Here is a 24,710-nt window from a genome sequence, read left to right as displayed (position 1 = left end):
AAACCTCATGTTCTAATAGTTTTACTGTTTTCATGTTTTTGACATCAGATGTTGAATCAGATTGGTAGTGGTGGGTAACTTTCGTTATGCTCAGCTTTACTACAGTGATGTAAGTTTATTGTTAACACTTTGATAACCGTAGGATTTTCTAATTTTAGTGAGCTATGGTTTATTAAAGGTTGAACGTATGACGTTGAAACAACGTTGCCATATCAACGTTGATTCACTTTTCAAAATCAACAGTTGATTCAACGTTGATTCAACCATAACATCAACGTTGATCAACGTTTATTCAACGTTGCAATGCCAGCTGGAAGTAGGGTCTATTTAATATTTTTTTTTCTTCTTCAGCACATCAACTTAAATAATGGCCAATCAAGGACCAGGCATCATGTGATGTCATTTTTGGGGCTAAATCTGGTTGGTTTGTAATGTACGGTGGCCGAGAAAGCCCAACGCAGTGCAAATTAAAAAGCGCTGCAAAAGCACAAAACACATCCATCAAAATTACAACACAGGCGCAGCAAATAGAAAAACGCGCTGCAAATAGAAAAACGCGCTGCAAATAGAACCACAACACAACGGAAGTGAGTCACAACACAACAGAATTTTCCCGGGGGACCTTAAAAGATGCTGTACCAGCTAAGCTTCATCTTCAGTAACGTCTCGGACTTCACTATGTGTACAAAGGACAATAAGTGGCAAACAAGGCGTTTTGTGAAGCAGAACTTTTAATAATATGCACACAACCGTGGTAATCACAGGTAATAAACATAACTTACTTTTCAGAAGCTTGTTTGCCACTTATTGTCCTTTGTATACAGCTGGTACAGCATCTTTTAAGGTCCCCCGGGAAAATTCCGTTGTGTTGTGACTCACTTCCGTTGTGTTGTGGTTCTATTTGCAGCGCGTTTTTCTAGTTGCAGCGCGTTTTTCTATTTGCTGCGCCTGTGTTGTAATTTTGATGGATGTGTTTTGTGCTTTTGCAGCGCATTTCAATTTGCACTGCGCTGGGCTTTCTTGGACACCGTAGTAATGACTTTATTTAAACAAATTAGTTGTGCTAAATTGTTGAAAGTTGGGCTTTGTTTTGTGCGTCTAAATTCTTTTTCGGACCACATTTAGCGCTAACGTTAATGACTGTTTACTTGCTGCCTAGCATATCCACCTCTTGACAGATCCCACTATGTTAATGTTATGGCTGATCAGCTGCTGTAATGGTAAGTTGTGTATGAAATGATGGCTGCTGCTACGGCTACTGTGTGTGAAAGAGGATGGGATGGAAATTTAGTACAAAAGAACCCAAAGAGATGAGTCAGAGTCTGTGGGAAGAGTCAGATTAGTGCGAGCTGTTTCATGTGTTGATAATGTGGAAGGCTTTGAGTCATTTGCATGGCTGAGTGGGCTAACTGCGTTAGTGAATCATTCCTGCTTTGTTGTGCCGCCTGTTTCTGTTGGAGGCTAACGCAGGGTGAGCGAGGGTTTAGCTCCTGCAGCTCAGCAGTGTGCAAAAGTGTTTCTCTCATCCCCACTTACACACACTCCTTATTATCTGTTTCTAAGATCATTTGTTGGGTGTTTTTACAGTTTGACACAGTATAACATGCAGTAACCCTGTTTATAAGAACTGAGAGAACTACTATTTCTACTAGCTCTATTAGCTAAAATGCACTGTTGGGCATTCCACCGTATGGGTGCCATTTGCTTGTTGTAAATAAATTTTTAATTTTTTTTATCTCTGATACACAAGTATTTACACATGTATCTGATAACACACTCTCCAGGATGTACAGGGGTTGGACAATGAAACTAAAACACCTGTCATTTTAGTGTAGGAGGTTTCATGGCTAAATTGGTAGCCACTGGTAGACAATCTTCATTAATTACACATTGCACCAGTAAGAGCAGAGTGTGAAGGTTCAATTAGCAGGGTAAGAGCACAATTTTGCTCAAAATATTGCAAATCACACAACATTATGTGTGACATACCAGAGTTCAAAAGAGGACAAATTGTTGATGCACGTCTTGCTGGCGCATCTGTGACCAAGACAGCAAGTCTTTGTGATGAGTCAAGAGCCACGGTATCCAGGGTAATGTCAGCATACCACCAAGAAGGACGAACCACATCCAACAGGATTAACTGTGGACCCAAGAGGAAGCTGTCTGAAAGGGATGTTCGGGTGCTAACCCGGATTGTATCCAAAAAACATAAAACCACGGCTGCCCAAATCACGGCAGAATTCAATGTTAACCTTAACTCTCCTGTTTCCTCCAGAACTGTCCGTCGGGCCAGATTAGACTTTACCAAAAAAAACTTCTCAGGAAGCCAGCTCAGTTCTGGAACAGCGTTCTTTGGACAGTTAAAATTAAAATCTACCTGTGACAGAATGATGGCAGGGAGAAAGTATGAATAATTTTTTTTAGGCACAGAAGTTAAATATTCTCAGTCAGCAGGTCTAAACCATGATCAAGCAGCATTTCCCTCACTTAAGACAAAACGAAAGTCAGAAAGACTCACAAACCTGCAACAACTAGATCATTAAATGAAAAAGAATGTAAATTAATAAGCAACATTTTACAATATTTTTTTAAATAAATGCATTGTTTATGCTATTGTTTCCAGTCATTGTAATTGTGTGTAAATGTGTACAGTCAATGTAACCATTATAAGTCCATCTTTAATATTTAAATATTTTCCATTTGATCCAGTAAAGAAGTAATGTGTTTTCATTTTCTTATTTTTAAGATTTTCATTTTTGCCTCTTACAATCAGAAATACAGGAAACAGGAAAATACAATATTTTTATTCAGATTTGTTTTAGTTTGGTTTTTTTTTTTTTTTCATTTTTTTCAGTTTTGTAATAAAAAATCTGATGATATAATCCAACATATTTTCTAATGAAAAAACTATTTAAAAAATATATATATTTTTTTTATTTTCCTGAAATTCAGATTCTTAAGGGCAAAAATATAAAAGAAGAAGAAAAAAAAAAACCAGATAAAAACCAGCATCTTATTGACAATGCCAAAACAGACAAAACACAATAAATTGTTTTTACAACCTACAACTTCCTATTTTCAAACTTAGTTTAAAAAAATCAGAAAATGTATTTGATAAACATTACACTGACCGTATATCATTACATTATTTAGGTTTACCTTTATTATTAGCTTCATTACCAATGCAGTTCTACTGTTAAACTAAAATAAATCATAATTAAACAGTGAAAATATAAATGAAGTCATTCAGAGTGAGTTTGCTGTGAAATTGTGGTCTAGAGGAACACAGTCAGAACTGGGGGTGGTGAATGGAAGCAGATGTCTCTAAAAACTCACAGAAAGTTAGATGATTATAAATATACTGTTTGATGCCAGATACACTGCACTGTTTTTGCCATATATTCAAGGCTGATAGTTTTTTCACACTTACAGGGCTGTCAGAAGAGTGGTTTTGGCCGAAGATAAATGAGCTGTTATTTATACAGAAGTCTCTATGTGGGCCACATTGCTGTACCACTGCTAACCATCAGAGGGCGCACTAAACACACCAACACCACTCTGCAATCAAAACCTGCTCTGCAAAATACAGAACACAGAATACAAACTACAGAACTTCAAAATAAATATTCACATGCTAACGATCCCTCTTGTCTTCATGATTCAGCAGTAACATAAAATAATTACCAGAATAATATGAATATAAATATATTATATACCATCACTGATTGTAGAAACTTCACACTAGACCTCAAGCAGCTTGGACTGGTCTATCCACTCTTCCTCCAGACTCTGCTCCCTTGATTTACAAATAAAATGTAATTTTAAAAGTTACCGATGATCAGTAATGTTTTGGAGATTCATGTCATTTGCTGGTGTTAGTCCTCTGTCAGTGTAGTGTTTTCCCAAAGATTCTTACAGCACTTCATGCTTCCCACTATTGACAACTTTTATGAAGATGTGGATTTCATTTTCCAGCAGGACTTGGCACACTGCCCACACTGCCAAAAGTACCTTTTGGTCTTATATAACATTATAATTTTCTGAGATACTGATTTTTGGGTTTCTATTAGCTGTAAGCCATAATCATCAACAATAATAAAAAAATAGATCATTCTATGTGTAATACATCTTTATAATATATGATTTTAACTGAATTACTGATATATATATATATATTTATATATATATATATAGAGAGAGAGAGAGAGATGGGGAGAGAGAGAGCTTTTTTTATAAATTGTTTGTTTGATCTTCTGACTAGTTTATAAAAATATATGAAAAATATAGTTATAGCTCCTGCTTGATGTATATGTTGTATCATGTTGGATACATTCAGTGGACAAATCTGCCTGTAATTTTACAGATAAACTACAGATAAAATCATAATCATATGCAGAATACCTGTATTTAATTTTATTTTGTTATTTATGTAATAATTGTAATTTATTTAATGTATTGTACATTGTTATGTATTAATTATGTAATAATTACAAGTATTTATAATTGTTTTCTTCATTATTAATGATTGTTTATTTATATCAAACTCACTCATGCATCACATAAAATACACTTGCTTTTAAAGTCTAACACATAGATGATTATGTTTCAATTCTACTTTAATTCTACCAATAAAGTGCGGAGCTACTTTGACATGATAATGGTGTAAAAGTAGTGATTTCTTTGCGTGGACAGCACTATGCCCCTATCACTAGCATTGTAAGCCTGTTCGAATCATTGGCTAAAAGCTCTGTATTTCAATATGCTGGCAGTGAATGGAGGTAAACAAAATGTTTACTCATTATCATGTTTCAGTACACCCCAAGTCCATTTCACACCAGATTTCTCCTTTAAATTGGGTTCAGGCTCAAACAAAACATACACGGGCTCAGGTAGGGTCGGCCCAATCTAAGCTTTGGTTTGGTAATGTTGAGCAATGTAGCCTGAGACCAGGTCAGCCTACAGGGCTGTACAGAAATCCCAATCCTGTTTCAGTGGTACTGAGGAACAAATTACTGCACTATTTTACTTCCCTGCTAAAAAAAAGTCAGAATAACATCAGCTTCATCTACCTGGTTTTATTTAAGCTGGTCCTTAATGGTCAAGGTTTCAAGGTTCAAAAGCTGCTCACCCAGAGCAAAACATACCCTTACACTGGAAATTGAGCAAGCTGAACAGCTTAGCTCTTCAACAGAACATCATATGATTTTATTTAGTTGATGGTAAGCTTAGTGTGAATGAGGTGGTTGACCAAATTGACAATGCTGCTTATTATGATGGAGAAGCATGGTAAACAGCTGCTTCTCAAAGTAAACTTGCTTATATCACTTAACTACACTAAGGAAACGTGTTGAATTGGGCAGCTGTAAGATACTGCAGTCCAGTAAGACTATGTTGTTAAGATTGCTAAGAGGGAGTGGGTCAAATACTGATATTGCTTTCAATTGCATTTTGTTTTCAAATGTTTTTTATTTTGTAGAATTTTTCTAATGCCAATATAAACTAATCATAAATGCATCAATAGATCAATGTTGCCGTAAAAAATATCCACTATTTGACCAGCCACTATTCAGTCCTTCTGGTGTGCCCGACGGGCCATAGCTATGTGTGATTGATTGGATTGTTGATCTTTTTATTCTTTTACAATAAAGAATTCCCACCAAGATGGAAAGCACAGAATGTCTTTCTCTCAGTGGCTGCATGCACATGCAGGTACATATAGAACAGTTGTGGGGATGAGGAGGCAGGGCTTAAAGAGGTGTGTTTAAACCTGAAAAAACCCATACACAGACTTTAAAAGGAAATGCTGACATAAAATCAATGTGACATCCTGGCCGGACGCATGTTTAGATCCAAGAAGGAGGACTTATGGTCACCCTAATTTAAAACAATGACAAAACAGCAGCACTAGGCTGGACCACCTGCTTTGACCCCTGGCCCTGACCTTTTTCTGACCCCAGTGAGAGTCAGGAAAAGAAAGAAGGGGGGAGGGGTGTCCCAGTGTCTCTGGGAAGGGGCTTCCCCCGTCCCGCATGCTGGCACCAGGCTGGGAGGTGATGCTGAAGCTCCAAAAGAGCCCCGACTGCCGTGCCTGCTGCCTCTGTTGCCATGGAAACCGGCAGCCTGGAGATGCTGAGAGAATCAGCTGCGTAGACGGAGAGCCAGCCGGTTAGTTAACAGGGCTGATAGAAAGAACCACACCACATTAATGCAGTGTGTGTGTATTCGTGTGTTTGTGTGTGTGTGTGTGTTTGAGAAAGCGAGAGAGAGAGAGCACGCGAGAGAGAGAGACAGAGAGAGAGAGAGAGAGAGAGAGAGAGAGAGAGAGAGACGAAAAAGGGGCACAATGCTGTTTCCTTTCAAACAAATCCTAAAAAAGACACCAAATGAGCAATATCTGACCTAAACACACACACGCGCGCACACACACATACCTCTGTCCTCGCACGGCCCCTCACGTGCATCTTCAGATCCCCCCCCCTCCTCCTTCCTCCCCCATTTCTTGTGCCTGGGGATGACATCATTCTCTAAAACCACATTACGTCATCCATTTTCAGGACGCTTCTCGCGCTACCCCACCCTATTGCACCCCTTTCTACACACACGCGCGCAGGCGCGCGCGCACCCGTACTTATTCACTCTCGCTTTTCACTTCCATTGGCTCGTTATCGGCACGCTGTCCCCGCCTCTTCTTCGCTCCTCATTGGCTCAGAGGTCCCCTGTGGCTCATGCTGATTGGCTCGTTCCTGTCTGCTGCTCGCGGGCCGTTTGGTTTCCAATGACGTCACGTAGTGAGATTCCCATTATCAATATGCAGAAAATAGAAAAAAATGCAGAAAATAGATTTGCAATGAAAAATAGTGTGTGTGTTTGGGGGGGGCGAACACACAAACACATAAAATACTGAAGAGGAAACCGTACATGACACATTAAACACACATATTAAGCACAAATATTAAATTATTATAAATACAATAATTAAATAATTATTTATTATTGAATTATAATAATTTGGACATTATTATAAATTATATTATATGAATATTATATTCATTAGATCTTTTTACTTTGTAAATTAAATTACAAAAATAATTTTGGCTTAAAATGAATTAAAAGTGTGTGTGTGTGTGTGTGTGTGTGGGCACATGTGTGTGTATGTATGTATACTAAGTGTGTCGTGTGCATGTGTAAACGGTTTATGTATATGAATAATGTGTGTTTTTTAAGAAAGTTGAAGTGTGTATATGCAGTTTAAGTGTGTTTTTGTGCCTTTATGAACATTGTATACAATGTTTGTGTAGGGAGGGGGTGAGATGTGTGTATGTGTAATAATAATGGCAGGTATCTGGGAGCACATCTGAATTTTAATCTGAAAGTATCTCAGACTGTCTTCATTGACGTTACAGCTCAAAAGCAGAGTGAATTTTCCCCCTGGAAAACCCAATTTGTTTAATGTAACGTTTACACAGCAAAAGTTCAGTTCATGAGCAAGTTCAAGTTTCACAACAATTCAGCTGCTCCATGTAACGAACAGAAAAGGTGTGATACAGCTTGTGCAGATGGTCTATTCAGTTTGTATCTGTTTTAAATGATACAGCAGAATACTGTAAAAACTCATTTCTGGGGGACAAATGTGCCAATATTAGCACAAGGAAAACGAACTGTTGAAATTAGAAACAGGAGGTGGAAAGAGAGTTTGGATAAAAAAATAGGCGGAGGAGAAGCTACACATCATAATTTAACCAGTCTAGAACGGTTGTGGCCTTACTTTCAAGAGACATTGTGCTGTAATTGCTGTATCTTAAAATAACTCAAAATACAAATTTATAGCTATGCTATATGAAACCCGGGGTGCCCACTTCAATTGGAAAGTGGATTGGTTTAAAAGTTACATTAGTTGCTTATATATATGTTTTGCAATGGTGGTAAAACTGTGGTAAAACTGTGAAAATCAAATAATAGCAAACATTTTACAGCATCACAGTATGTGATATTTATCGTTATTAATTAAAACTAATAAACACTTAAAGGGATAAAAAAACAGAGTTTCTTTAGTTGAACAAAAGCTTTGGTTTAATTGATTGAAAAGTGTGTAAAATGTCTCCCTTTTCATTATGGATACATTTTCTGATTTATAAATTTATTTAATTATTTAGACTATTTGCATATATCAAAGACACACATAAGGATAGTTCTGGAGAAGTTTTAACAAACACAGTGAAGTAAAACACTACTTTTTGTATGAATGTTATTTAGGCTCAGATAAGGAGCTTTAAATAAGCTATAATTTTTGTAAAGGTTTTTTTATACAAGATGTGTGCAGGCCGTGTATGTAGTTTGTGCCTGCGCTTGTGCGTGCGCGCTCCCGCGAGGTGGCGCGCATGAGCGTGCTCGGGCTCCGGTTGTCCGTGGTAACGGCGCTGATGTTGTTTATAGATGTGTATGAAGGTGGGGGGATGCAGGTTCAACCACACACACACACACACACACACACACACACGCACACACACATACGCACACAAACACACACACACATACACAAACACACTCTCTCTCTCTCTCTCTCTCTCTCTCTCTCTCTCTCTCTCTCTCGTGCACACACACACCTGTCATAACCATGGGCAATGAGGTGTGTGTTAAAGGTGATGGCTGAGGTTTCTTTTATGTAAGTTACTAGACTGGGTGCGTATATATTCATATGTATGTATATATGTATGTATATATGTATTAATATATGTATATATTTATGCATATATGTATATACGTTTATGTATGTAAGTGCACGCGCGCGCGCGTGTGTAGTCTGCGTGTGCGCGCATGCGCGTTCCTATAGAAGAGGCAGGGTTTCTTTAAGACCGCGCGCGCACCTTTTTATTGCATGGGGAGAGAGGGCGAGAGAGAGGGGTAGAGAGAGGTTGAGTGTGTGAAGTGTAGAGCTGAGAGAGCGAGAGAGAGAGAGGAGAGAACGACAAACCGGAGGAGAATAACGACGAACTGGTTCGTCGCTCCGGTTTTCACGATGACCTGCAGAGATTCTGGACCGTGAGCGGGGTGAGCGCGTGCGTGCTGTATTTTGCAGCTTTTTTTGCAGCGTGTGCGTGCGTGCGTTTGTCGCCCAGCTGTGAGGCTGTATGTATGGATGGATGGGATGGATGGATGGATGGATGGATGGATGGGAGGAAGGAGTGGGGGTGGGGGGTATATATAGCTAAGGAGTGGGGGAAAAGGGTCTGAATGGGGCTCGTGCATGGATATTCATCGATACAGTAGCTGAAATTGGCATTATATCTTTATTATATATATTGTTTTGCAATGCATGTGCACTGGCTTCGTTGATTCTGCGCGAACACGAGCACGTCATACACACACGTATATATACATAGTGTTTATAACATTGCACATTATGTCAGCTTTCCAATTGCATTGGAAACATGATGCTGATGCTCATTATTGCACAAACACAAACCAAACACCCATCTGTGAATGTTTTAATCATATATATATATATATATATATATATATATATATATATATATATATATATATATATATATATATATATATATATATGTAATGCTTCCCAATCCCCTCCCTGTCTTCAGTTTTCAGCCATAGCTCTCCACACACCACACACACACACACACACAACACATACACTCTCACACATCATCATACAAACATACACACTCAGCCTCACCGTGCCTTTCTCTCTCCTGCGCCTCCATTATTATTAGCCTCATGACTAACAGCTCAGCTCTGCACAGGAGAGAGCAGCTACAGCCTTACATCACACAAATCACTCACATATCTGCCTGACAGGCCCTTTTTCTACCGAGAAAATGCGTCTGCTATGTAGCTGCAAGTGTTTGCGTGTGTTTTCCTGTGAGTCCGTGTGTTTATATGTTTATATGAGATGAGAATAAAACAAATGGAGCCAAAAAAATAAGAAATAAACTCCAGAGCTGCATGTGTCTATACAGACAGCTGGCAGTAAAAAGGCATTTTTCCAGTAATGGGTTTATGTTGTCTTATTTTGTTTTCTCCTTCTATCTCGATCCTGGTGTAGATATATAGGCTACATATGGTGTTGCATGGTTTGTGGCCTACCGAGACTAGCTTTAAGCCTCAGCCCTAGCTAATGAGTCTGGCTAATCTAGCTAACCTAGCTGTGGGAAGGCACTGCCAGCATTTTTCCAAGCACTGCTAGTTTTCAGCGTGTGTCTTCAGTGTGTCTGTGCCGTCTGATACTTTATGTTAAGATTTTGAGCTTTATTAGGTCAAACAGATAATTCTAATGCTAATTCAACATAAATGAGTGAAAACAAAGAGCCACAAATGAGAAGTAAACAGATGAATGATAAAATAGATCTGCTAATGTTGTATATTGTTAATGTTCATTCATTGTTAGCAACATTGGCCTGTTCAGTCAAGTTGTATCTTTCATTTTCTCACATTTAGATACATCATCCGAGCCTGCATTTTTATGTAGGGCTCACATGGGTGGAACGTGGGTTTCAGGTCAGTTTTAGGTGGGTATGGGCTCTCAGTGGGTTTATACCTGTGTTTTTACTGGGACCCAGTTGGGCTTTCCAAATGGGCACCCTTGTTACAGCCAACCTGTGTGAGCAAACCTCACATGGGTCCCATCTAGACCAACAGTTGTGTAGTGTACAATCTAGATGGGGCCCAAAGAGCCCATCACTGACATCCATATGTGATGTCAACATAGCCCCTTTGGACAGAACTTAATTGTTCCCATGCTGTAAGCCTTGATGAGTCAAATTTAACTAAATTTAAGTAATGTTTACTGAAAACTTGTGTTAGACTAAAAACTTTTAGTTATGTCTAAATTGTAAGTACATTTGATTACATTACATTTTTTTTACATTTATTTATCAATTGCTTTGCATAATAATTCTACTTTGAATGTTATGGTCAGGTGAATAAAATAGAAATAAATTGTATTTAGACTTCTCTCTGATTTAATTTAAGTAAAATACATGTTTAAAATACTAGTAGAAAATTAGATAGAAGATGATAGAAAATGATATAGAGAGAACAGTAGAACAGTACAGCCAACACAGAATCAGCAGCATGCTTGTTCTTACAGCCTACAACATAGGGGCGAAGCAGTTAATCATCATATATGATCTACAAGTTCACCAGAGGTAGCTCGGGGGACAGGGTGTAACTGTACACTGATGAGACACACCCAGTATGCAAATAGTTTGTGCTAAAAGCCAATGGAAAAGAAACTGCCAATGGCAATAGACTAAACTAAAAAGTTATTATAAGTTGATTAAACTCAAAGATCTCCACAAATGTTTACCTAATGTTTGGAAATATCCAATTTTGCATAAAACAGACAACATGCAGTTGGGCTTCCAGTTCAGACAGTTGGGCCTCCCATAGCTTCCAGAATGAAACATTTGTAAAGTACTCCTGTTGGCTTTTCTTATAATTCTTGAGCAGTATCTTGTCGTAAAACAGTAGTAATTGTCTGTAGTAATTAGGGGTGTCACGATTCTCTAAATCCTCGATTCGATTTCATTTTCGATTTGAGGGTCACGATTCGATTCGATTCTCGATTTTCTTGTTTTTTTTTCTTGTTATTATTTTATGCCTCATAAAATTTAAATAATATATTTATTATTATTATTATTATTATTATTATTATTATTATAAATATTATAAATATTATTATTATTATTTATTAAGATATATATGGTAATGCCATCTAGTGACTTTTTTTGGTAGCAACAGTGTGCACTATTAAAACAAGCAGTTTATCAGAGCTGTGTGTGGATGGCTGGTGAAACTGCTCATTACATGAAGCTGCAGTTCTTCATCCAACCACTAGCAGCAGCAGCACAAGCCCCGCTCTTTTCACTCAGTCACTACTTCAGTACAGCCCAGCCACGGGCTACAGAGCTCAGCCAGTCCGTTTTTACTGTTTCTGTAAACAAATAAAGGTTTTAACCCCACTAACCGGATAATACAGCTCACTACAGTTCATCTTTCAGCCCAAGCAGCTAACAGCAGCAGGTTAGAACAGCCGACACGGAGGCACTGCTCGGAATACATTATAAACAGGTCAGTTAGCGCGCTGCTAACCTCAGGATGTTTATAACTACGGAGTTTAGTGGACACACCACGGCCGCCAGGTAAGTCTTTTAAAGGCTACTGAAGACTATTAAAGGCTATTAGAGTGTAACCCCTGGCTCCCAGGGGTTACAAGAGGTTATTGAAAGCATTATTGGGGGGCAGAAATCAGTACAGGCTGGTTAGATAAGTGATGTGGGTATTGTCTTATAAATATTTACACATAACTTATATCTCTCCTGAAAAGCTTTTATTTTAGTCAGAAACACGCTTGTGTTTACTTTATCTGAGAGAAAGATGTTTTTTTAATTCAATGGAAAGCAACAGGTGTAGTCAATTATAAGTTTAAGATTTTTAATCCACCTGACTGTGATCTATAGTCAGTGTTCTCAAGTCACACTGACACACGCATTTCAGCGAGTTCACACGCTCTCACCTGCGCGCACCCACCCCTCCGTTAGATACAGATACAAAACCTGCGCGCCCAACCCCCGCCCCCCCTCCCCCGTTGGCCAGATAAAAACAGTGATCACACTCCCGCCGACTGCGCTCATGCAGTGGCTATCTCTATTTAAATGAATAGGATGCGCTGTGTTGGTGCCGCGCCATTTGCGTAGCGCGCTGCGCTATTTGCGTAGCGCGCGCGGGAGGGATCGTCGATCCTCTTTTTGACTTCGATACTCGAGATCGTGACCTCATTTCGATTCGATTTCGATAAAATATCGAGATCGTGACACCCCTAGTAGTAATGTATAGTGTTATCATCTATCTACAGTACTCAGGCTATTCTGATAAACACGACAAAAACGACTTAAACAGGCTGACATAACTATGTATAGATGAGAAATTCTAACTACTACAAAGTCTCAGACAGAGCCAAAGCCAGTTGTTAAACATGCCTGTAGTATTTTGCTGGGATATGATATGGGGCTCACATGAGTGGAACCTGGAGTAGGTGGGTTTTAGGTGAGCATGGCCGAGTGGTTTTATACATACTGTCCGTTGTTAGTGCGACCCAGCTGGGCTTTCCAAATTGGCCCAATCATTACAGCCCATCTTAATCTCAAACAGATCCTATCTGTTTCAATATGGGCCCCAAATACAGTGTACAACCCAGACAGGGCCCATGTTTAACCCCCCTGGTCCCATTACAGATCTGAGTAGGCATCTCTGTGTGGGGCAAACAGGGAAGTTCCTAGTTGGGCTTACCCGTACAGGCCTCCCACGGGCATGTTATCTGGGGTTCATTTTCTTCCACTTTTCCATTTTGTTTACAATGTAAATACTGAAAAAACGGACCTGACTATTTAAGTAATATACATTGCTTTAAAATAAAAATCAACAAACAAAACGTAAAAAAGCCTGTCACAATAATTTTTTTTAGATATGTAATTCCAGGAATGATTGCGATAAATGATACTATTGTCATTTTAAGACCAATAAATGCCACTGATATAATGATAATAGAATAGCATAACAATTTTTTATTAATCATAGATTGGGAAATTACATAACTACTGCAGTTCACTCTGTGTGTCTGGAGTCACAGTTATTAAAGCATTGGTCATTGCATGACTGTCTAAAATACTGTTCACTGTTATACATGTGAACACATACAAATAAACACAATAGACGATTAACAAATATTATTGAGGCCATTGACAGTTTGCTGACCTGTTTTATAGTAATTTATAGTAACAATTGTAGAATATCCTGTGGGAAAAATAGTAACTGTCGGTAAGCACTATAAGATTTCTACAGTGCTACCACTGATCTTCTTCTATAGGGTTCTTATCTGTTATACAATCTGTGTGTGTAACAATTTTACAGGATTTTGGTTAATTCTGAATGATGTTGTGGTAACTGAGGATTACTGTCTCCAATATAGACAATACTGTATTCTACAGTCCCTGATTATGTGCTGGTGGCCGACTGATAATGTGTTTGCAGTAGTAGTAGTAAGTACAGTAATTAGCTCCCATGATAGAGAGTTAAATACTATAAGAAGTAAATTTAGTTTAGCTACAAATACCCATGACAGTATTACAGTAGTAAATACTGTTATAACTACCTATACCTGCCACTAAAATGATATATTTACATTATACAATTACATATTATTAACTTATTATAAAATATATGGACAAGAGCTCTATACATTTTTGCTGACCTTAATGTAGCTCATCGTGTTTGTTTAGTAAGAAGAGTCCATAAACCTTAATCAACTGTATGTATGCATGGATTTATTTTATGTCTGTTTTATTTATTTAGGACATTCAAGCATTGTCTTGATATTACTAGTTCAGCAGTTGTTCTTTAAAAGTAAAATATTATCATGCTATTGTATTATCATTATATAAGCAATATATAATTAGATAATATAATATAATTAGACTTTCAGTTCAGGTAGTGAGTGTTGATAAATGCTTGGTTGCAGGTGTAAATAGCTAGGTGGCAGATGGTTATACTATAATTAATTACATTTCTGTTCACACACAATGCAATTGTTTTGTATCTTAATTTTCATTTCTGGCAGATATATAGTATGTATTATTAAAAAACTTCATGATAAATGGACCAACAGGAATTAAGCATCACAAGCATTTCCAGCATGCATAATTGCCCTGACATATATCAAATAAACCTTGATGTAACTAATATGTACCTAGTAGTGGTCAGTAGTGGTCACGAACATCCTTAATCACAAAAACTGACAAATGGAGCAGTATGGTTTTAATATACATAATTTGTCCCTATTGTGTTGCCTTGCTGTGTATACAGCTCTGGAAAAAAATAAGAGACCGCTTCAGTTTTCAGAATCAGTTTCTCTGATTTTGCTATTTATAGATATATGTTTGAATAAAATGAACATTATTGTTTTATTCTATAAAATACGGAAAACATTTCTCCCAAATTCCAAATAAAAAATTGTAATTTAGAGCATTTATTTGCAGAAAATGAGTAATGGCTGAAATAACAAAAAAGATGCAGAGCTTTCAGACCTCAAATAATGCAAAGAAAACAAGTTTATATTCATAAAGATTTAAGAATTAAGAAATCAATATTTGGTGGAATAACTTTTTGGTGTTTTTTTAATCACAGTTTTCATGCATCTTGACATGTTCTCCTCCACCATTCTTACACACTGCTTTTGAATAACGTTATGCCACCCCTGGTGCAAAAAGTCAAGCAGATCAGCTTGGGTTGATGGCTTGTAATCATCATACATCTTCCTCTTGATTATATTCCAGAGGTTTTCAATTTGGTAAAATCAAAGAAACTCATCATTTTTTTAAGTGGTCTCTTATTTTTTTTCCAGAGCTGTATATTTTTATAATCCCTAATCAGAAAAGTTGGGACAGCATGGAAAGTGCAAATACACTGTTTCTTGCATTTATTTTGACCTTTTTTTATGGGTAAGAACCCGAGTTCATATTTTGTCTGCTGAAACTATGCAATACATCTGCAATACATTCCAAAAAAAGTTGAGACAGAGACAATTTAGGGATAGCAATGAGGTAACAAACGTAATGATGTTATTTTAAATGGGTAATAATAATGATTTGGTATGAAGATAAAAAATCAATGAGAAGACTTGGGCAAAGATGGGCATTTGATCTCTAGTTTGTAGCAAATTCATGAATATTTTCTTAAATATTTAAAAACGATGTTGCTCGGCGCCGAGTGGTCCAGCAGTCTAAAGCGCTGCCACTATGAGCGAGAGGTCACAGGTTGGAACCCCCGCTCATGCAGCTTTGCCATCAAGCTGCTGGCACTGAGAGGGAGCATAATTGGCCCTGCTCCCTCCGGGTGGGTAGATGGCGCTCTTTCCCCACATCACTCCTAAGGTGATGTCGCAACACAGGGCGACTGTGAGCTGATGTATCGGAACCGAGTTGCTCTTAGAAAGATTGGAAGGAATTTGCATTGTGTGCATTTTTTGGAATAAATTATGGACATGAGCTTCAGACCAAAGATGAAAAGAAATATCCGGACAGTTATCAACAACAAGTCCAAATACCAGGATCTGTCCTGGTATGGGGTATTGTTAGTAAATTTTTATAATGCAAGATTAATTGAGAAAAGTACATTACGATCTAAAAGCAACAGATGTCTTGTTTAAACAAGACAATGCAAAACCACATGCACCAAAAGCCTTTACAAAGCCATGGTGAAAGAAGGGGGTAGGGGTACTGGATTGGCCTGCTTCAGCCCTGACCTGTCCCTGATAGAAAATGTATGGAGAATTTAGAAACAAAAAATGTGGCAATGTCTTCATATTATTGCACACCTTAAGACGTGTTTGCAGGAAGAATGGAACAAAATAACACCTGAGACACTTCAGGTGTCACTTCAGGAACATCGCTTGGTATTATCTGTGCCAAAACATTTAATTTAATCTTTTAATTGTTCTGAAAAGGAGTGGCAACTTTATAAAGTGGGAAATGCTTTACTGACACAAATGTTTTGGTGATGTGTTACAGATCTGAAATATAGGAATGGATGTACTGTATACTAATAAATAAAGGAATATTAAATATACTGACTGCTATCAAATAAAGAGCAAAGTACAGGGGTTGGACAGTGAAACTGAAACACCTGGTTTTAGACCACAAAAATGTATTGTCCCGACGGATAGTTCTGTTGAGGTGCACATTGAATTCTGCCGTGATTTGGGCAGCCATGGTTTTATGTTTTTTGAATACAATCCGGGTTAGCACCCAAACATCCCTTTCAGACAGCTTCCACTTGCGTCCACAGTTAATCCTGTTGGATGTGACTCGTCCTTCTTGTTGGTATGCTGACATTACCCTGGATACCGTAGCTCTTGATACATCACAAATACTTGGTTGGTCTTGGTCACAGATGCACAAGAGCAAGACATTCACCAACAATTTGTTCTCTTTTGACCTCTGGTATGTCACCCATTATGTTGTGTGCTTTGCAATATTTTGAGCAAAACTGTGCTCTTACCCTGCTAATTGAACCTTCACACTCTGCTCTTACTGGTGCAATGTGCAATTAATGAAGATTGGCCACCAGGCTGCTCCAATTTAGCCATGAAACCTCCCACACTAAACAGGTGACAGGTGTTTCAGTTTCATTGTCCAACCCCTGTAAATCTATGAAACACTGCACTTTTTCCTTGATTTTTTTGGTAAAATTTTGTAAAGTTAATTTTATAGTCTGGTATTAGTGTATGCCAGTAGTTCACAACTGGGTCACATCCCTATTATCCTGTATTTGGTAGCGTATAACATTTGTTTACTACTTATGTTATATAAATTATACTATATCACGCATCTTACTGGAGCAAATGATTAGCATTTTAATTCTGCTTTTAATTCTTCTTCTTTTTTTTCTGTTTTCCTCAGCTCTCTCTCAGGCGTCTGATGCCCTGGCCCATCCGTGGATACACAGCGGACCTCTCCCACCTTCTGCTGCTACTGCTTCCAGCTTTCAGCTAAAAACAGGACCACACCCAAATTCTCCACCCAAAAAAGGATCAAGCTCCTGAGAGGCAGATCAGTCGTTACTGAAACTGGGGTGCCAGAGCTGGGAAGAGCAAAGCAACGAAAAATGGATGATTTGAGGACAATTCGAGACAGTGACAGGCTTGTTGTGAATGTTGGCTTGTGAAGAATCTTGTGCAGAGGTGTCACACGGATCGCGAGAAAGCAGAGCGGAAGGGAAAAATACTCACCGTGTGTCACACACTTTCTGACCACCTCCTACAGACAAGCACACACACATGATTAAGCGCTAATACATTCATCTTACACTCATCCATGCTCACATTCACACTGACAGATGCACACAAACATACACACACAAGCATACATACACACACAAATACACATGCATGTGCAGATGCTATTTGCATCACCCATTAAACTCTAGTAGTTTAGGCATTATGATTGCAAACTGAATAAGCTTTTCAATAGGCTGTAGGCTCCCCCCACACACATACTCATATACATACATACTTTTATATTGATAATTCCCTTACATTCCTTACTCCATTCTGCTTACTAATTAGGGGGCCAAACCCTTTTTTTTACAGGCTTCAGAGGCCACACACACACAAACACACACACACACACACACACACACACACACACACAAAGACCAGTCTACTCTCCAGCCTCAAGATGATGTGTGAAGTGATGCCCACTATATCGGAGGATGGACGTGGTGGAAGTGGCGGGGGTCCGTCCTCTCCGGCCGGCAGTGGCGGCAGTATGGGTGGCGGAATGGGAGGTATGGGTGGTTACGGAGGCCGCGAGCAACGAGGCGGAGGCGACGAAGGAGGCAGTACAGGAAATCTGGAGAGTCTGATGGTGAACATGCTGACGGAGAGAGAGCGGCTGCTGGAGAGTCTGAGAGAGACACAGGATAGTCTGGGCACTGCACAGCTCCGGCTCCGAGAACTGGGCCACGAGAAAGACTCGCTACAGAGACAACTCTCTATCGCACTGCCACAGGTACAGCACCCCTGCCTGTGTGTGTGTGTGTGTGTGTCTGTATGTGTTTATGAGACACATAGATAAGTTACACATCTCAAAGTTCATCTTGAAAAATTTGAATATCATTACAACTTGTATAAAAAAAATGTGAAACTCATATATTATATAGATTTATTACAGACACAGAGTGATCTATTTTAGGCCTTCATTTCTTTTATTGTTGATGATTATGGCTCACGGCTAATGCAATCCCAAAAATCAGTGTTTTTGGACTTTTTAACACAGTGGACCAACACCAGCAGATTACATGGCTCTTCTGAGGTTGGTCCACTGTGTTAAATCAAGTCCAAATTGATCAAGTCAGTGCAGTGTTTTCCCGTAAAATCTTCATGCTTCTCTCTGCTGAGAACTTTTAAGGAGATGTGGATTTCATTTTCCAGCAGGACTTGTACCAATAGGTCTTATATAATATTCTAACTGATATTTTGGGTTTGGATATTACTGGTTTTTGGGTTTTCATTGGCTGTAAGCCATAATCATCAACAATAAAAGAACTAAACGCTTAAAATGGATCACTCTGTGTGTAATACATCTATATAATATATGAGTTTCGCATTTTAATCTGAATGAATACAAATAAAGTAACTTTTCAGTGATATTCCAATTTTTTGAATGACACTAGTCCTTAATTCATGTGTGACATAGACGGATATGCCAGATTTTGAAGTGAATATTAATGCCATTGCCTAATGCTGCGTTCTATATGAACTGGGATGTCGGAATTCTATAGTAACAGTTTTTAACTGAAACCTTACTACAGGTCGGAAATCCTACTCAGAAAGTCAGAAGAGCCTCACCAACCCAAATCCAAGATATGGAATCCCTTCCATATCAACAGAATTAAAATCACTAGTATTATATTAAGTCAATCATACACACAGTAGTGTCCAACATCTCTCTGTGGACATGCTTTAATGAGGTTTAGATGGTACAGCAGTTACTATTATGACAGTGTTCAATTTTTTCAGACATAGGTGGCAACCCTAATGATAACTGTTTCATTACAATGTAACAAACTCGGGTGTGATGTCATTCCCTTTTCGACATGCGAGGTAAATGAAATATAGCATAAATTCTTCATGGTAATCTTTTACTAAGATATATGCTATGCATCTATATTGTCCAGTATGCACAGGTAATGAAAATTCTAATCCATTTAGTTCAGTCTTGAGTATCAAGTATTTTCCATCATAAGATAGAATAGATATAATTTAAACTGGCTCCAACTAAAGCTTGAGATACTGGATACCATTGGCTTGTTTTAAAATGATATTTTACACAAATTTGAACGCATTTAATGGGGTAGATGCAGAATTTAGGGTGGAATAACTATAACAGTAAGAAACCAGCTTGTAACCAGGTTGAATTTAACAGCTTCATTGTTTAAGGTGGAACACAAAAAACAAACAAGCTGCTGGCCAGTACTAATTCTATAACAGATGCAGAACATTAGGTGGAATAGAAGAAAAAGAAGCCAACATATATGTTTATTCTCAAGCTTTCAGCTTTATGTCACCTTAAACAGTGCAGCAGTTGCATCCAGGCACCTGTAACTGCTTCAGTGTTTAAGGTGTAACTGAGATGTAAAATAAGCTATTGTTAGTGTGAATATAGTGACAGCATTGTATGTGGAACTGAAACTTTGAAGAACTCAACTTAGAGTGGAATGGAAAAGTAAGTTTCAGAGTGTATTTGGGGGAGTTTATAAGAGTACTAAACAGTATAAAAGCATCAATATGTGTTCACTGGTCACTTTGCCAGACACAGACTTTTTTTTCCCAATCGTGCATGTGAGAGAGAGGAAGAGAAAGGCACTCGTGCATACTCATGAAGTGCATGCAAAACAGGGAGGGTTCTGATTTCAGTTTTTAGTGTGGGCAGGCAGAGTTTTTTTCTACTCCTAAACAGGATGCGTTCAGGAGCATCATGGCTCCCATCAAAATTCATTTCACATCTGAATTCTCTAAAGTAAATGCATGTCTGCTAAAAGTAAAAAGTACAGTACAGTACTGTACAGTTTGTAATAGTGATTTTAGCATTGCCCACAGGGGACTAAATGAGAGGACTAAACTCATAAATGAATATGAGTTTGGTTTATGTATGCTTACTGTGGATCTGCAAAGCTTTTAAAGTTGTGGAGAGGTTTTCTTTACCACTTTTCATGTCCTGAAGGATAGTTTCGCTTTATCTTCTGATTAACATGGGACACTAACTCTCCCTAAGTTGACGAAAACAGTGTGCATTGTGAGAGTATAAGTTGGTCCAGCTCTGACAGAATGATCTGTCAGATCTATAGTGTGCAATAACTGATGTTAAATTGTGTATTTTATTTATGTCATGCTAGATGTAACAGGGTTTGTATTGGAGCCCATTGACCTGAGTGACCCATAACCAGACAGAGAGATAGGTGAAGAATGCAGTTTAGTGCATAAGAGTGTACTGAGAGAGAGAGATGGAAATAGAGGAGGAAGACAGTGACCCGGTTTAGCTTGCACTGACCTGTTCTTGCCTGAATCAGACTCGTCTGGTGTGTGATACTGTGTGTGTGTGTGTGTGTGTGTGTGTGTGAATGGAGTGGCCTGCATTTATACTACAGCCCAGCCAACAGATACTTTCTCAGTCTGCACTGGCGAGGCGAGGGGGTGTGTTCTGGTTCATTTAGTTTCCTTGATCTAATCTGAGAGTCGTACCTGTCTGTGATTTGCTGTTGACTGTCTTATGCTCAAGACAAGAGTGTGGCTTTGGTTCCTCGGTACTATTCTCAAAATGCATGAAAAAATCTGACATAAGGCATTATATTTGTGCGGGACGATATTACATTAAATTAATATCACAATTAATTAAACATTTTACTATGTTAATGATTTAATGAATGGTCGCCTAAATAAAAAAAAAACAGACACAACACAAGATTTATTAAAAAAAGATGAGATTAAGGCAGAGTTTCTGTGTGTTTGGTTTAACTACTGGTCAGTGCTCACCTGAAGGTCAGCCTTTTTCCCAGTTCCCTTCCTACACATAGATTGTGTACTAATACCTTTATTAAAGTGAATTAGAATGAAGATCTGTAAAACTCTAAATAATATTCTTCTAACTGTGTTTTCTACTCAACATGCTGATTACATTACTGACTTCACTGCATATTTATACTATAAGGTATGTAGAGTTTTACAGGCAAACACTTAATGTTTATTTGTAGATATGGGTTTATTCTATACCGGACACTCACAAAAAAGGTGCTCCAAAGGGTTTTATGAGCAGTGGCATAGTAGAACCACTATTACCACTATCACACCAGTTACCTTTACCAATTACCATCCATTGCTTAAGAAAGCACTGATGAAAAAAAAGCATCCAAAATGATGTATTTCACTTCAACTGTCCTGTCTTGGCATAGCCACCATCCCAACACTAGCTCTTAAAGGTGCTGTGTTTTTCAATAAATGCAGTATAAAAGCAGCTCACCACAGTTTAATTTGCTACCAAAATGAGTGAACAAGATAGTATTTTACTAGGGATGCATAATAACGTTGAAACTATAATGATATTGGCAGAAAATAGCTTTTTTTAGTCATGATGCCTAGATTTCAAACCCATACATGTTAATACAATTGTCCAACACTGTCAATGCTACTTTAAAATAGCTAGGCATTGTTTAAATTTATTTAAAAGATATATTGTTTTATATAAATAAAGAGGATATAACAGTGACCGGTCTATGTAAGGACCAGTTAGCTTAATAAATGTGGGGAAAAAAATCTCTGGAGACACCTTTGGTTTTATTTTTTGTTTACAGTTTACAGAAATCTAAAATGTAAGGTTAATAAATGTTACATTTGGTTCTAAATTTATTCCAGAATGTCGAATCTAGGAAGATATGTATATACAGCTCGGAAAAAATAAGAGACCACTTCAAAATGATGAATTTCTTTAAATCTACCAAATTAAAAACCTCCGGAATATAATCAAGAGGAAGATGAATGATCACAAGCCATCAAACCAAGCTGAACTGCTTGAATTTTTGCACCACAAGTGCCATAAAGTTATCCAAAAGCAGTGTGTAAGACTTGTGGAGGAAAACATAATAATACAGTTAATAAAAGATGTACAGTGTGTGTGTGCGAAAGAAGAAGAGCTGTAATATGTTTCTGGTGTTTTTTGTCTGTGACTGATCAGCTGTTTGACTGTGTGTTTGCTCAGCCTGGAATAACAGATATTATAGGGCAGCATCCAGCAGCAGAGTGACTGGACGTTTAAGGGCTATATCAGGAGGAGCTAAATCAATATAACTCAGAGAGAGAGAGGGAGAGAGACATGGCAAAAGAAAAGAGAGAGGAATCAGGGAGTGGGAGAGGAAAAGGGGGGAGGGGAAAAGAAGAAGAGAGGGAGTGTTGAAGTGAAAACAGAGAGAGGGAATGAAAAAGCAAAAGACATAAGAGAAGGAGATGAGAGCTGGTATAACAATGATAAGGAGAGGAAGGACAGAAATCTGGTTTAGTGTTTCAGATTAGATCTGATTCTATTGCTGCGTTCACACAACAAATGAAAGTGGCATAAATACGATTTATTGCCCAAATCTGCTTGTTTTGTTTGGTTGCCTCTTTTTCACTTCAGAACGAACGCAATATAGTTATAGTTTTAGGAGCATGGAGTATAGTAGTAAGAGTGGCTTTTCTACACAGAAACAAATTCTTTTCAGTTTGTCTGTTTGCATAGACTTTTAACAGCAGTCACATTTTTTGTCTCCCACTGCACTGTCCCAAGTGGGTGGTAATGTCTTCTATTATATATTTCTGGCATGCAGGTGACACTGTGTTTGAAGAAGGTTTAGTAGCCGCACAACTACAAAATAGGATGTTCGATCCATCTGGCACCCACTTTCATGGCAGTATATTTACACTACATGACAGTAAAAAATGGTACAGAAATTGTTTTTGAAAATAGCTTTCAAAAAACTTGCAATTCTCCATTTTGCATTTAATTAGTATGCTCCATTTTACAAATTAGCATGCCAGCTTGCTAACTCTGTGAAATTAGGGTGAAAATGTGAGACTGGCACATCCGATGAGAGCAACTGTCGCATAATTATTATGTGATGAAATGCACTTACTGAGCCTGGTTTAACAAAAAAGTGCTACTCAAATGAGTCTTTGACATTTTCATTTCTGAATATTTTCTTTTAACAGTTCAAAAAGTGTTTAGTATCTATTAGAGGATCTCAGAGATGTTTGCTTATTGGGTATTTATTGTATTTCCATATTGATAACAAACCTGTAAAATATTAGGAAGAATGGCCTACCGTATTTTTCGCACTATAATGTGCATTTAAAATTCTTTTAATTTTCCCAAAAATCACCAGTGCCTTTTAATCCGCCTTATGTCTGAATTTTACAAGTCAGGATTTAAGGAGCAGTAAAATCACTCCGCTGAAGTAAGTTACAGTGTTATAAGGGAGTTTCAGTGAAGTTTCTCCAACGCTGAGCCTGCATTAGCATTAGCCGCTAACTGCAGCGCTAGCTCTTTCACTGTTCAGAGACGAGTATATCGGACTGTAGTCTGCATGTTTACAGTGTTAAAACAAGCTACATGGGACGAACCGCTAACTAATAGCACCCAGGGTTACCGGAACACTCAGGGTTCTTCAGTGTAGCTCTGCTAACTGGGGCTGTTTAAGCACTTGCTATCCGTGACTAGCGGTCACCCATGGACAAAATACTGGAATTTGTAAGCTTACTGTAAATAAACAGAAGTGCTTTACTAACCCAAATTAACTGTTTTCAGGAGAAAAATCTGTGCAGGCTAATGTTCAGTGCTGGTTGGGAAAGAAAAGGGTTGCTTTTGTGGAGTCAGTGGAACCACCTTTTCCATGAGCAAAGTCAAAGTCAAAAAAGTCAAAGTGGTTTTTATTGTCATTTCAGCTATATACAGAGTACACAGTGAAACGAAACAACGTTCCTCCAAGGACCATGGTGCACATAAACACAGTGTAGACAGAACAATAGTGCAACAGTACAAAAAGTGCAGACAGACAATACAACACCATACAGACAAAGAATAATAAATAACAAGACAGTGTGCAAATTT

The 24,710-nt window shown here is 38.1% G+C and overlaps 1 protein-coding gene across 4 annotated transcripts in view; it reads left to right on the top strand.

The window, feature by feature from the left end:
- The first annotated feature begins 8,877 nt into the window (after positions 1–8,877).
- ppfia3 (PTPRF interacting protein alpha 3) overlaps positions 8,878–24,710 on the top strand; it is a 75,360-nt gene continuing 59,527 nt past the window's right edge. Inside the window, exons 1-2 of one of the 4 annotated variants that reach the window (XM_049467976.1) lie at positions 8,878–9,048; positions 17,475–18,584. In XM_049467976.1, coding sequence (XP_049323933.1) covers positions 18,252–18,584 — 333 coding nt within the window. In that variant the 5' untranslated portion in view covers positions 8,878–9,048; positions 17,475–18,251. Of the gene's footprint in view, positions 9,057–17,474; positions 18,585–24,710 lie in introns of all 4 variants that reach the window. The other 3 variants (XM_049467975.1, XM_049467973.1, XM_049467974.1) reach the window with 3 other exon arrangements.

This window comes from Astyanax mexicanus, chromosome 19 (genome assembly GCF_023375975.1).
Source record: "Astyanax mexicanus isolate ESR-SI-001 chromosome 19, AstMex3_surface, whole genome shotgun sequence".
In the NCBI taxonomy this organism is placed as follows: domain Eukaryota; kingdom Metazoa; phylum Chordata; class Actinopteri; order Characiformes; family Acestrorhamphidae; genus Astyanax; species Astyanax mexicanus.
The sequence above is the reverse complement of the archived record's forward strand: the minus strand, read 5'-3'. Positions and strand labels throughout refer to the sequence as shown.